The sequence below is a fragment of the Denticeps clupeoides genome, chromosome 15 (genome assembly GCF_900700375.1).
Source record: "Denticeps clupeoides chromosome 15, fDenClu1.1, whole genome shotgun sequence".
Classification (NCBI taxonomy): Eukaryota; Metazoa; Chordata; class Actinopteri; order Clupeiformes; family Denticipitidae; genus Denticeps; species Denticeps clupeoides.
In genome coordinates, this window is record NC_041721.1 from 4,399,184 (window position 1) to 4,412,056 (window position 12,873).

At 43.4% G+C, this 12,873-nt stretch overlaps 1 protein-coding gene across 2 annotated transcripts in view; it reads right to left on the reverse strand.

Annotated features, from left to right (window-relative positions):
- Positions 1-1,517: 1,517 nt before the first annotated feature.
- Positions 1,518-12,873, reverse strand: part of LOC114764347 (voltage-dependent calcium channel subunit alpha-2/delta-1-like) — a 71,414-nt gene continuing 60,058 nt past the window's right edge. Inside the window, exons 31-42 of one of the 2 annotated variants that reach the window (XM_028953893.1) lie at positions 12,777-12,848; positions 12,205-12,272; positions 10,860-10,898; positions 10,688-10,759; positions 9,386-9,538; positions 8,640-8,692; positions 7,813-7,868; positions 7,513-7,639; positions 5,858-5,964; positions 4,880-4,962; positions 3,884-3,975; positions 1,518-2,893 (exon numbers count right to left, since the gene is read on the reverse strand). In XM_028953893.1, coding sequence (XP_028809726.1) covers positions 2,857-2,893; positions 3,884-3,975; positions 4,880-4,962; positions 5,858-5,964; positions 7,513-7,639; positions 7,813-7,868; positions 8,640-8,692; positions 9,386-9,538; positions 10,688-10,759; positions 10,860-10,898; positions 12,205-12,272; positions 12,777-12,848 — 959 coding nt within the window. In that variant the 3' untranslated portion in view covers positions 1,518-2,856. The remainder of the gene's footprint in view (positions 2,894-3,883; positions 3,976-4,879; positions 4,963-5,857; positions 5,965-7,512; positions 7,640-7,812; positions 7,869-8,639; positions 8,693-9,385; positions 9,539-10,687; positions 10,760-10,859; positions 10,899-12,204; positions 12,273-12,776; positions 12,849-12,873) is intronic. The other variant, XM_028953894.1, reaches the window with a different exon arrangement.

Below are 12,873 nucleotides of genomic sequence, written 5' to 3' on the forward strand. Positions count from 1 at the left end.
TCTGTACAGAGGCAAGCGTCAGACGTTCTCACGTACAAAACTTACTCAAGCAACATAGTCCTTAAGGCCCATTAATCACTCAACGTTATTCACTCTGCATTTATTCTGTCTGTATTTGTCCACGTTTTTGATGCTACCCGAAAAGAGCAGTACCACTGGGAATCGCAGGGGCGTTATGCGCTTATATCATGGTGATCGACATTTTTAAGACTTCCTGTGCAAAACGAGGCTGAGAGGGGCGTAAATGTTTATGTTTCGTAGAATTGGTGTAAAACCACCATTGAAAAAACGACCGTGGCACCTGCAGATAGGGAGATGTTGGGCCTTTCTTTCACACTATGCAAGAAAAGGTCAGCAAAGCTAGTCTCCAAGTCAGCTAACAGAACAATTCAGCATAATAATTAACACGGAAAGGTCGAAAACCACGAGTAACACTTCTATCGGCTCGTATGGTTGCCGATGACATTTACACGTCCAGCGGGGCCCACCCCAGCCTCGTTTTCATTTTAACATGGCTGCCGTGTGAAAGCTACCTACAGCCCGGAAGCCGAGATGCTGGAAACTTCTTGTAGCGGTTAAGTGTGAATGTTTGATCTATGCTTGTTGCTGTCAGAAACTCTGAACTGCCCTCTAGTGGAAGAACGTGGACGTAAATTTTTGTTCGTAAAAGGAGCATAAATTAGCCTTTAAGAGGACAGTATCTGATTTCAGCGCCGCTGGTGAGAGTTCGAGATTTTAGGGGTTTTAACTTTGTATGTTTACACGTCGTATGAATCACTTTCCTTGCTTTTAAAAACGAATGATCCTTTGGAGAGAGACCAACAGCTAAACCAGATGCCGTCCCCCCACCCAGTCCTCCTGACTCCACAACAGACATCATGTGGAAGCAGCAGTAAGTCCTGTTTCGGTTACTTGTTGTCGACGGCCGATAACATGAATCATGCAGAAGGGACAGCTAAGTGTTTCCCCAAATTCCCTAAGAATATTAGCTGCTCAATCTCCGCAGCATCAGTACTCCTCAGCAGTTGTTCCGAGTGAGCCATTTCTGGGAAAAACAGGATGGGACACTGGAATTGGTGCCTATTTCGAACCCCAGCAAGTGCTGAAGATGGCAGGCTGCTGGAGAAACTGTGTTGGCGGGGAATGGTGCGTGACCCTCCCGTACCTTACCAGCAGGGCACTATTCCGACCAGCGTGATGGGCAGCTGCTGCCGCTTTCCTGTTATCTGGCGTCAAATTATTTCCACTCAACATCACAGTGCCACGGGCAAGCCAATCAGATGCGTGGAAATCTCACGACACGCACAGGCCACCATATGAGGTTAACGTGACACGTTCCAAGAACAACCAGTGTGCCTCTCAGGTCGGTAGAACACGCACGCATACAAACACACACACACTTACATCACATAGAACCAAATCTCTGGCCTGCTACGAATAAACCAGCCAGTTATCTAATTAACCACCGTCATCAATGTGCGTTCCTATGTAATGAGTCAAAGAGACAGCACCACCCGTTCCACTTTTTTTTTTGGTCCTGTTTATTTTGAGGCACATAGTTAATAATCCTGTTTTTGTATTTTTCTCTCAGCCAGAAGTAATAATAGTTAATTATTTTTTATTTATTTTTTTTTACATATACTGAGGTTTACATCGTACCATGTGTCCAGCAGAGTGCATCAAAGTCGATATATAAAGTTTCACACACCAGTTTTCTCAAGCAAGGTATTTACACACAATCTACAAGGCACACCCAAAGGAAAAACCAGAGGTTCTGATTAAAGAAAAATAATATGGTGCTATTAAAATTCAGTCTTCCATAAAAAAAACAAACAAAAAAACTCTTTAATAATGAAATCAAACTATTTGATAGAAAATAGTTTTCTCCGGCAGTAGGGCACAAATAATAAAAGCCCTCTGTGGCTTTTCAGCAGTAGGCAGTGCATCCTTCAGTACCGCCAGACCTCGGACTTGGCAATTAAATAAATAAATAAATATATAAATAAAATCCAATTAAAACACAGAAGCATGCAGCGATGCCGTATAAATAAATGCATCTATGTCTGTTCAAAAACAAAAACAAAAAAAAACCCAGCATGAGTAGCCACTAGCGGTGGAGTAAAGGGTTTCAGTGGTTTCAGTGTAGATGGCACTAGAGGTGACTCCGGTCAGACCACGGGGAGTTGTGACACGAAGGGAGGGGCTGGCATGGGCAAATGGAAGAGGGCGGGGGGTAACTTTGGCAACAGGAAGGGTACGCCGGGTGTATTCCTCTAAATCAAAATGTATTTGTCAGCATGAGAAGGAGAGAGGAGAGTGGTCTACGGTTGGACAGAAACACATGGATCCGATTGCCTACGATCTTGCTGAAAAAATGAAAATTGCGGGGAGCACCCGGCCAAAAACTGCCACAGATGGTGCAGAAGTGGACCGGGTAGCGTCCGGCAGTCTCTTGCTCAAAACAAAAACAACGCTGTTAATACTGCAAGAGGCCGGCCGATGTGCACACAAAGCCTCTGTAAAAGAAACCACTACTCTGGCAGTGACGATGTCCTCAACAAGGAAGGGGGGGGCTGAGGGAGTAAAACATGGCAACGCTGGACAGGGACGGCCAATCACGTCATGTGAATTTCTTCCTGGATCGGTGGCTCCTCCCCTTGATTGCCCCTCCCTCGTGTTGAAGTGAAGAAGAAGAAGAAGAAGAAATTGACAGGATGCAGTGGGGTGTTTTGGCGCAGACTTCACAGGCGTCGGCTGTGCATCACCACGGAAACGGTCATGATGGGCAGTGTCGGCAGCCGCTGAGGAGGCCAAACAGCGCCAGCTGCAGCAGCGCCAGCACCCAGGGTGACGGGCTCAGGCTGGACACCCCGCCGCAGTCAACATCTTCCTCCTGGCACAATAAAAATGTGAAGGGCGGAGCCCCAAATGAGTCCCACAGCTTCAAATCAATCAAATATGCAATGAAGCCATATTTGGTGTACTGTATATAAGTAAAATGTGTTTGGCCATTTTATTAGGTAGACCTCACTTTTAGACCAGCATGCCACTGCCGACTGGATAAGTTTCAGACATTCTTTACACAGCAGTGACAGGTGTTGGTCAGGACCAAAGAGTGGCAAAACTGACTGTTTGTTCGAACTGGAAGTTATTTATGAGAACCAGAAGACAGACGTTAATAATGGTTTTATAAACAAAGTGTAAAAGAAGGAGGAGCCAGTAGGCATGATTGACAGCTCTCATAAACCCTACTTTCACATACGTCACATGCTCAGGTGTAGTGAGAAATGATGTGAGTGAATGGTCTTTATGGAGGATTTACGGGGCAGTGGTGGCCTAGCGGTTAAGGAAGCCGGCCCGTAATCAGAAGGCTGCCGGTTCGAATCCCGATCCGCCAAAATGCTGAGGTGCCACTGAGCAAAGCACCGTCCCCACACACTGCTCCTTGGGCGCCTGTCATTTTAACCATCACCAAGGGTGATTGATAAAAGCAGACGTCACATTGTGTTGTGTCACCGTGTGCTGTGCTGCAGTGTTTCACAATGCCAATCCCATCACTTTCATATACATATTACTGTATATAGCAACAGGAAAAAGAGTCTTCAACTCTATACATGACAGGCCTGTAGGTGTTTCTAATAAAATGGCCGGTGAGGGTACACAACTAGAACAAAAGAGCGACGCTGACAGATTAGACCTCAGGGCCACAAGCGTAATAAGCTTATTAGTCAGACATCTGACATGCAGACATGGACAGGTGAGGAGAGAGAGGAGACGTTTCAAAAAGGGAGAAACAGGCAAAAGGTATATGGGAGTATTTCTAATCAAGACAGACAGACAGACAGACAGACAGACAGGGGTGATAGAGCAAGATGCGACTGACCCGAGACAGGACATGAACAGTGGCAGAAGAAACATGTGCAGAGAAGAGGCCAGCGGAGAGCCACCGCTCGTCCTGCACCTGGCCTCCTCATCCTGTCATAAATGAGCAGCCAAGACCCCCCCCCCCCCCCCCCCCCACCACCCCACCAAATCCAACAGAGAGAGAAAAAGAGAGAGAAAGAGAAAGAGTCATGCTGTGAATCATTCCCGTCATCGGCAGTTCCAGTGTCACACGTGAGAAATGCATGGGAGAGTAGACAAAGAAAGTAACATGGCGTTGAGCGAGGTGCGCGAAGCATCTGGACGTGAGTAGAGAGCAAAACAGGCATCAAAGCGCAGGGCGGTTTCGCACACAAAGACCCCATGATCAAATACACCCGTGCACCACAAAAAAATATGTAATTTACCCTGCTGGCCTGTCCTTTCCGCCCAAAATGTAAATAATGTTGTCTTACTAAGCAGATTAAAAAAAAAAATGGAATATCGTAGAATTGGTGCCAAATATTATATTTTGTAATGTGAATTTGAATTTGACCCTGCCAACAACATCTGAGCAAAAAAAAATTTGCCAGAAAAAAACTAACAAACAAAAAAAAACACTGCTGTGAGTACTTAATGGAACTCCTGGTTAGCCTTGTCTGGAAATTTTTCTGCTTTTTGCACAAGAAAGCAGCATATCTTCTATTTTTTATTAGAATAAACGAACTAACTGTATAAATGAAGCTGGACCTTTTTGTACTGTGAATCCTTTTTTTCGTAATTGAGCCTAAGGTTTTCATGTGATGCCCCAGTACGATGAATCAACCACTGGATGGTCTTTATGTGCTAAATCGGAACGTTTGTCAGTACTGCGGAGAACAGAAACTGGAAGCAGTCGGCACGTTATTCACAATATAGACAGGACCAGGCACATGCAAACCCTGCACGGTGTTCACTCTTCTGACGCTCAACGCCTCTGAAGATCCCTGTTAGGGAGAGAAGGACAGGACAAACTTACACTGGCGTTGTTGTCAAAACACACGTCTGGACCTTTCCGGTACCGAGGGTTCAGGGCCAGTTCACAAGGATCTGGACCCGAAGCTGTAAACGTCTGCTCAGGAAAAAACCTAGTTGTAGCCGAGTACATTAGACACTCACCTGTGATCAAGAAGACCACAAAGTCACAGGCTTGAACCCCACATTGTAACCCTGAGCAAGACACTTAAGTCTGAGTGTCTCCAGGGGTACTGTCCCTGTCACTACTGATTTTAAGTTGCTCTGGATAAGGGCGTCTTATGTAAATGTAATGTAAGCACCGTAAGCCTCATTAACTGTGATTAAATGTTCTAATACCCAATAAATAATATAGTTAATTCAGCCTAATAACATTCTTGTTGACTGAAATCTAGTGCAAGGTTGTCATCAGCCAAAGCAACCTCAAAGCAACATGTAGTGCAAATGTGTGTAGAATCTAGGGCTGGGTGATTATACGTTCTGGAACGATGATCGAGATAAAATTCAGATCAACTCTTGGTGATCAGCGTTGGGGATCTTTTCATGATCACAATACAAATGGCAGACATTTTTGTTTGGGTATTTCCCAATAGCATGCACACTAGAAGAAAGTAATATTAAAAGAAAAACTCCTAATTATTGGCCTAATTGGGTAAACATTTGTTATTATTTAAAATTCCTTGCCGGCCAATTACGGGACGCCACGCCCACACGAGATGCGCGTTAAAATCTTAGGCAGCGCAAACAAGAAAGGTGGTTCACTGCGAAATGGCTGAAAACGAAGCTGCGACATTCATGGTGTCATATGTTAATAAACCGATTTTTATTTCAGTCTGGTAATATCAGAAAAATGTGTAAAACTAATCGGTCGGAAAAAATCGAATCGTTCGATATGGGAAACTATATCGCCCAGCTCTAGTAGAATGTTTCCCAGAATGCAATTGCTCCTTTGGTGTCTCAGGCAGCCACTGAGAAAGGATACAAGGCTTCTCGGCTTGGCTCAGCACGCTGACCGGGCAGGACTTGCAGCTGACTTCGGCGATAATGAACACCAGGTTGGTTTTCAGCAGTTTCTCCACAAGGTACTGTCTGCGGAAACAAAAGCCAGGTGCCGCAACACGACATTTATGGCCATGCTTTTGTGGAACAATCTCCATCTTTTATTACAGTGACAAACAGCTACAGAGAATGCTGTCTCTTTAATGAGAGCAGCATACAACAAATGTGGTATGAAGAGTTATGAACTATTGTAGAGGGTGTGTCACAATTTTTTTGAAGACCACCTGAACAGGTTTGGAGACATTTTGACGACTCTACAGTGTTTGATCAAACAAAGATCAGCCTAAAAAATCTTAAAATGCAAGAACAATGCAAGGAAAATACACGGACAACAAAAATGAGCCAAAAAGCTTTTACAAAATTTGCTACCAACGTTTTTAATCTAGTCCTTAACACATCACTTGCAAAATGTATTTCCTACAGCAATTTATATTATATATAAGACCCTTCACCACTGATTTTAATTTCCTTGAACTTCCCCACTATTGAGTAGGATAAGGGATTATGACAGTCAAAATGACAATATTATTATAGAATATTACAGTATCTAATCAGGTCCTTGTCTGTTTCTGCTGCAATCTGTGCAGACATAAATGATGCTCAGTACTCTCTCCCTCTAGCTTCAAAATTCAGAATTAATAACATTATTTAGAATTTGACACAAACAGCATTGTCATTACTATACATATTAAATGTGGTATGAAGTGTCAAAACTGTTAGAATTTTTTGATGGTTTGTCCAAATGTTTATTTTTCAAGACCACCCGAACAGGCTAGGAACAGAGAAGAACAGAAAACATTACAAAGAACATTACCATTCATATACTTTTTCAATGGCAAAAGTAGCAACGTGAACCATCGCTACTTCACTCTACTATTGTACTTTTACACATTTATAACTTTTCATACTGGCTGCAGTGTTTGCAGTTATGCCGTTTGATCACCAAAGTAAATCGTTTTTTAATAAATTAGTTTTATTCTAGCGGAGGATGAGCGCCCAAAGTAACATAGTAATATAATGAGTAATGTAAATAATTATTCCTGGCATTGAGTAATATTATGACTTTTAATAACTTTATTACTTTCACTGAGTAAATTCTATTTACCAGGACAGGTAAATAAATGAGAATTTTGTTTATGGCCGTTTCATATGACAGCAAATAAGCAAACACACTTTCCTGCTGTGTTTATTAGCACAGAAGTGAAAAAAAAATTCTTCCAAAAAGGGTCTGGGTGTGTGTCCAGCTTTTTTGGACGACCTTTAACTCAGCCGCCCTTTAACCGCCTTTGAACCAGCATCTGAATGTTATGTCGATGTAAAAACACCATCACATGCTCTGCCAAGCTCCATTTAACACTTTAACTGTAAACTGGATCATTATGTAAAATCGGCTGGAATTCCACCTTAATTCCAACCTTCCACCATGTTGCACTAGGAAGTGAGTGCGGAATAGGACGGAAAAAAGAGCATGCAAGCAGGTTTGCCTCTGCTGGCTTGCGTCCTTCTATCACTGAAGCCCCTCGTCCATCCATCTACCCTCAGGGGAAGTGGGGGGAAGTTCAGTGGAGGTCTGTTTACCTTGAGCAAGCGTCGCACCCCATGGTTCCTGAGTACGAGCCCTCGGTGTCGTTAAAGTAGTACTGCGTCTGCTCTGTGATGCAGCTCTCCTTAGAGTGAGCGTCGGACAGGTCCTCGTCCGGTTCCGCTGCAGATATGGAATGACGGTCAGTAGCCAGAACGAGAACCCAAGACCAGAGGAACGGAGGACCGGCATGCTTCCAAAACTTCCAGGAAAATATTCAATTTATGACTGCATACCCTCTAGTAGCACATGATGATCCCATAAATAGGAAAACCCCCCAAAACAACGTTTCTTACCTGCTTCCAAGAAATTGGGGAAAGTGATGCTAACAAAAAGTTGCTGCATGATGGACCTATGATGGAAAAAAGATGAAGAACCAGGCATGAGGAACAGCAAATGACCGAACCACAAGTTGAACTAAGGATCTTATGATACCAAAACTTTGAGTAACGGATGAAAGTAATGAGGCTTAGATAGATGGAGATGGTGACAAAAAAATTATTCTTGGACGTGTTCCAGCATAAAAAATTGCAACATATTTATAAGCACAGTTGTGACAATGAAATTGTATAATATACTGTATATATTAAATAAACTGTATTTTGTTAGTATCATTTTTGCTTGTAAATGTGAGCAATATGGCTGCCTGATATGTGTTGCTTTTGCTATCTTTATATCTTTTATATCTTTATTTTATTTTTACTTTATAATACATTATAACACATATTAATGCATTCATGTTGTGATGGTCAAAGCTTTCTCATTTATGCATTTTTCTTTTTCTGACCAAGTTATATCATAGAGCAGAAGTGTCAACTCAAAACTATGAAATGGCACACGTAAGGTTATGTTTATGTCTTAAAAAGTAAATGCAAGGTTATGCAAGGTCACACTGTTGCCAGGGGTGTAGGACTCTCGGTCATGTACATAATCAGTCTCTGTTGCCCCCATTCCTTTCAATCCAAGCTTTACTTTAGACTTTAAATGCCATCTCCCATGATGTAACACCCATTACTGCTGCAAAAGTGACATCCCAAAATCCTGGAGGGACTCGTGTATGTCCTGCTAAAAGCAGTACAGTCTGTAATATGACTAATTATCAGTAATAAAGAGAGAAACTTACCACGCGGCGGCTGAAGCCCACCAGCCAACGTTAAGGATGTCTGCTATGGTGGGCTGTGAAGGGGAGGGGAGGGACAGAAAAGTTCAGAAAACGCAAACGGACTTTCACTTCCTGTCGCTGCATTGACTTGGCGGGCCCACACAGACACGGCGCCAAACGAGTCGCAGGAAATTAGCCTGCAGCGTACAAGACACCAGCGTAAATCTACAAACAAAAGAGGAGGAGGAGCTGGTGCGCTTCTGCGAGAGATTACAGACATGCCAATTTCATTACCGTCGGCGTGCGAGGCCCGTTTCCACGGGTGATTCGCCGATGAATCCTCACGTTGCATGACACACTGTAGCGGATTACGCTGCTATAACTCACATGATCGTGATCTCCAGCCATTAGGCCATTATGCAATAAAGAGCGTTTGATGTGAACATGCTACCAGAAACACTGTCTGTTCTTTTGATCTCGAAGCAAATAAAAGCAAATATGTTCTTCATCGCCAAATCAACCCACAGTCGGCAATAAAATGTTATTACTTTGAGTCGCAAATGCAATTTTATTAATCCATTGTACTTAAACGAGATACATGTCACAATGCTTCATTGTTGTAATTCATGTTTAAAAATGTTTTGTATGTTTTTGTGTTATATTATTGTGTTTTGTACGGTATGTTGCTAACTCCAGCAATGCATACACATAACTTATACCATAAAATGGGTATAAAAATGAGCTTTCTGAGACATTTTTAAACTCACCACGTAGACGGAGCGGAGGCCGGCGGCAGCTCTGGTCTCCGTCTTGCGTTCGCACAGGGACTGATAATCGTAGCTTTTGGTTAAGGTGAACAGGGATGTGTTAACCAGCTCAATCATCAGACTGGGGTCGATCATTCCGAAGAACTCGCCAATCTGGAGGACGTGCCAACAGGTACAAAAGAAAAGCGCCTCGTTAATGAGCAAAACCATTCATTTTCATCATTATTTCAGGCCTCCTCTTTCATTGCGTCATCACTCGGAAAATTTGCAGATATGCTGAATGCAGTTATTAAAAGAATGACAAAACCTGTTTAAAATGAAGATTTGGGCTAATGAGATGAATCTGCCCAGATGCCGCCTCCTCACCTCTCATCCTAAATGCTTATTTGATACTTCATGCACCTCAAATTCGAGCAGCATTTTGTCTCCTGGCATTCTTAAGCTTAATGAAATTCTTAATGAAATGCAATGCAACATATTTTTCATAATGTAATGTAATGCAACGCAATGTAAGTTCTTTCCTAAAGTATTTCTACAGCCTAATTGTCAGCCATTAAAATCCACATTAACACATTTAGGCTTTTATGCGAGCATAATCCAGCAGGATTTATCATTGTGCCGCGAGGCGTTGTGGTGATTTCCTCACGCCCCCTGGCTCCGGCCGAGTCCAGCCCACTGTGCAAATCAGTTTTACGCCGGCCGCACGCGTGGGAGTCGGCTCTAATCTCATTAGCTGAAATCACCGCGCAATCATAAATTAGGGGGCAGAAAGCCGTCTCTGTGTTTTCAGATGAATTAAAGCAGCGTGTGGGTGAAGGAGAAGGAAAACATACCATTTCCATGGTAGGGTTTCATTGCACACTCACACACACACACACACACACACATGGCTGATGAAAATGTGATTGCACAGAATGCTGCAGGTTTCTGGTGATTTGGTGGCGATCCAACGGTAATATAAATCTGCACGATTCTCTCGGCGTGGTGCAATAACACCAATAATAAATTCAGGGTCAGTGTGCCGCTCGGCCGGAATTCCCTTGAGACTCGGCTCTCAACTTGGGGAGGGGGGGGTTAGGCATGGAAAGCAGGTCTGCCTTCTCGCTGGCAGAGCCTGATTTATGCCACCCATACGGAGGCCTGATTAGACCTTCACAGCGCCGGCGCTGAGCCGTACTAAAAACATTTACACAGCACTGACCGGGGGGGGGGGTTCTATATGTGCTCTAAGTTCAGCAGGGGGTGAGACGTTGAAGTCGCTGCACTGAGACGGAACGCTGCTGGAGGAAATTGAATGCCCACCCTGCTAATGTGATCATCCTGATTGGACATGACCAGGAATCCGCCGTCATCCAGGAGGACACAGTCGACGTTCTGGAATCCGAGGAAAACAGAGATGGTCAGTCAGGAGACCGGGAAGGGTCAGGAAAAGACAAAAAACAGAGCACAGGAAGTACATCTAAACTCTGCTTACCTTGTCATTCCTTCGGCATCCACAGATCTCATCTTTGCACTTTGCAGGAACAGAAGGAGAGAGACGTAAACACCAGCATTCCATACAACACTTAATGAGTAAACTTGCTTAGTGTTAAGATTAGTTTGATAAGAACTATGTATTAATTGATTGATAATCATGTGTATAGTCATATTTTTCAGACAGACATCTGTAGGCATAAAAAATTGCTTTGAGAACTTTGTCACCATTTGAAAATGACGAATCATAAATCATGGATAAGGTATCATCTGAATAGGTCCTAAAACTCCACCTCCATCTTTATGTAGGGATTGTTTATGGATAGGATGAACTTTTCATCCATGTCATAGGTCAGACCCCACACATAAAGTAAACAAAACATAGCTGCAAAACACAGAGGACACATTTCGTTGTGTCACAGTGTGCTGTGCTGCAGTGTTTCACAATGGCAATCACTTCCCTTCACTTCACACTGCAACATAGAGGACACAGCAAAATGTGTCCTCTATGTTTTGCAGATATGTTCTGTTTTTAACCATCACCCTTTTTAACCATCAATCCGCCAACCTTCCAAGTATGGGTCTTATAAGACCCGACGTGATTTGAACATGCGACCTTCAGACTTACGGCTCTAATCCCTATCGCTCAGTATTGCTCAGTCTACGTTCCTGACCTGAGTTTGTGTTTGTCTGATGTCACCCTGATTACCTGATTGTGTCCATCCGTGTTCATTTGCATAAATGCATCCTGAAGAGTCATGTCCGTGTCTGGTCATTGATGTTGTACCACTGCTGCACTGTTTACGTCTGTCTATTCTTGTTTAGTCTTAGTTGTGCACTTTGGTCCTTTTTCTCCTGCCCTGATGGATTCCTGACAGAATGAACGGACCACATTTTGGACATAGCTTATTTGGCCCAGACACTAATCTTCCCTCTGGACTTTTTCTGCAAGCCGTCCCTATCCCAGGCTAATTATCGGCTACTGTTTTTACGTTCTCTGCAGGGGCCAGTCACCCATAATGATCAGTGATGGGGACGTGTATGCCCACACCATGGTTTCCTAGTGGGGCCACGCACGGTTCGAGGAAGCGCGAATGCCTGATGTGTGTGGCATGACCTTGATGCTCATGACATTCCACCGTAGGGTCGAGGTGTCCTGCCGCAGTGTCCTAGTGTTTTGTTTTCACACTGTTTTGTGCCATTTTGTTTAGATTTGTGTATTTTTTTGTTACTTGTTAGATGTGCACTTGCATCCATTTCCCCCCTGACAGTATATCTTGACAGTTGCTTCACAAATTCATAATTTCAGTTCAGTCAACCACATTTTAAGTTCAAAATATACTCACATTGGCCTTCTCTGTAGCATTCATAAAACTCTGCATCCAGTTCTGAATATCCAGTTTCACTCCCACCACTAGAACAAAATGATTTAGAAGTGAGATTTCAAACATTTCCATTTTTTTTTTGCAACACAGAGCAAAGTTTTGTGGTGAAAACCGGCATACAGCATCATATAACTATTTATGGCATGAAGATAAGCATATGAGTACCATTAATGAAATGCCTTTCTATTTCTGAGGCAGCCATAAGCTCCCAATTAACTGCTGATTACATGGTGGCCTAACGGTTAAGGAAGCGGTCCCGTAATCAGAAGGTTGCCGGTTCCAATCCCGGTCCACTGAGCAAAGCACTGTCCCCACACGCTGCTCCCCGAGGTGCCTGTCATGGTTGCCCACTGCTCACTAAGGGTGATGGTTAAATGCAGAGGACACATTTTGTTGTGTCACCGTGTGCTGTGCTGCAGTGTTTCACAATGACAATCACTTCACTTTCACTTTCTTTCACTTTCAAAATCAAACTAGGAAGGGAAAGATTTGATTAATTGAGAGAATAAGTGAGCAGTAATTCCTTTACTTACCTGCTGGTTTGAGATTGATGCCATCGACATTCAGGTGCACAGCTCGGCTCACCAAAACAGAGGTGTCTGTGTCTGGGGACACAATACAGCTACATTC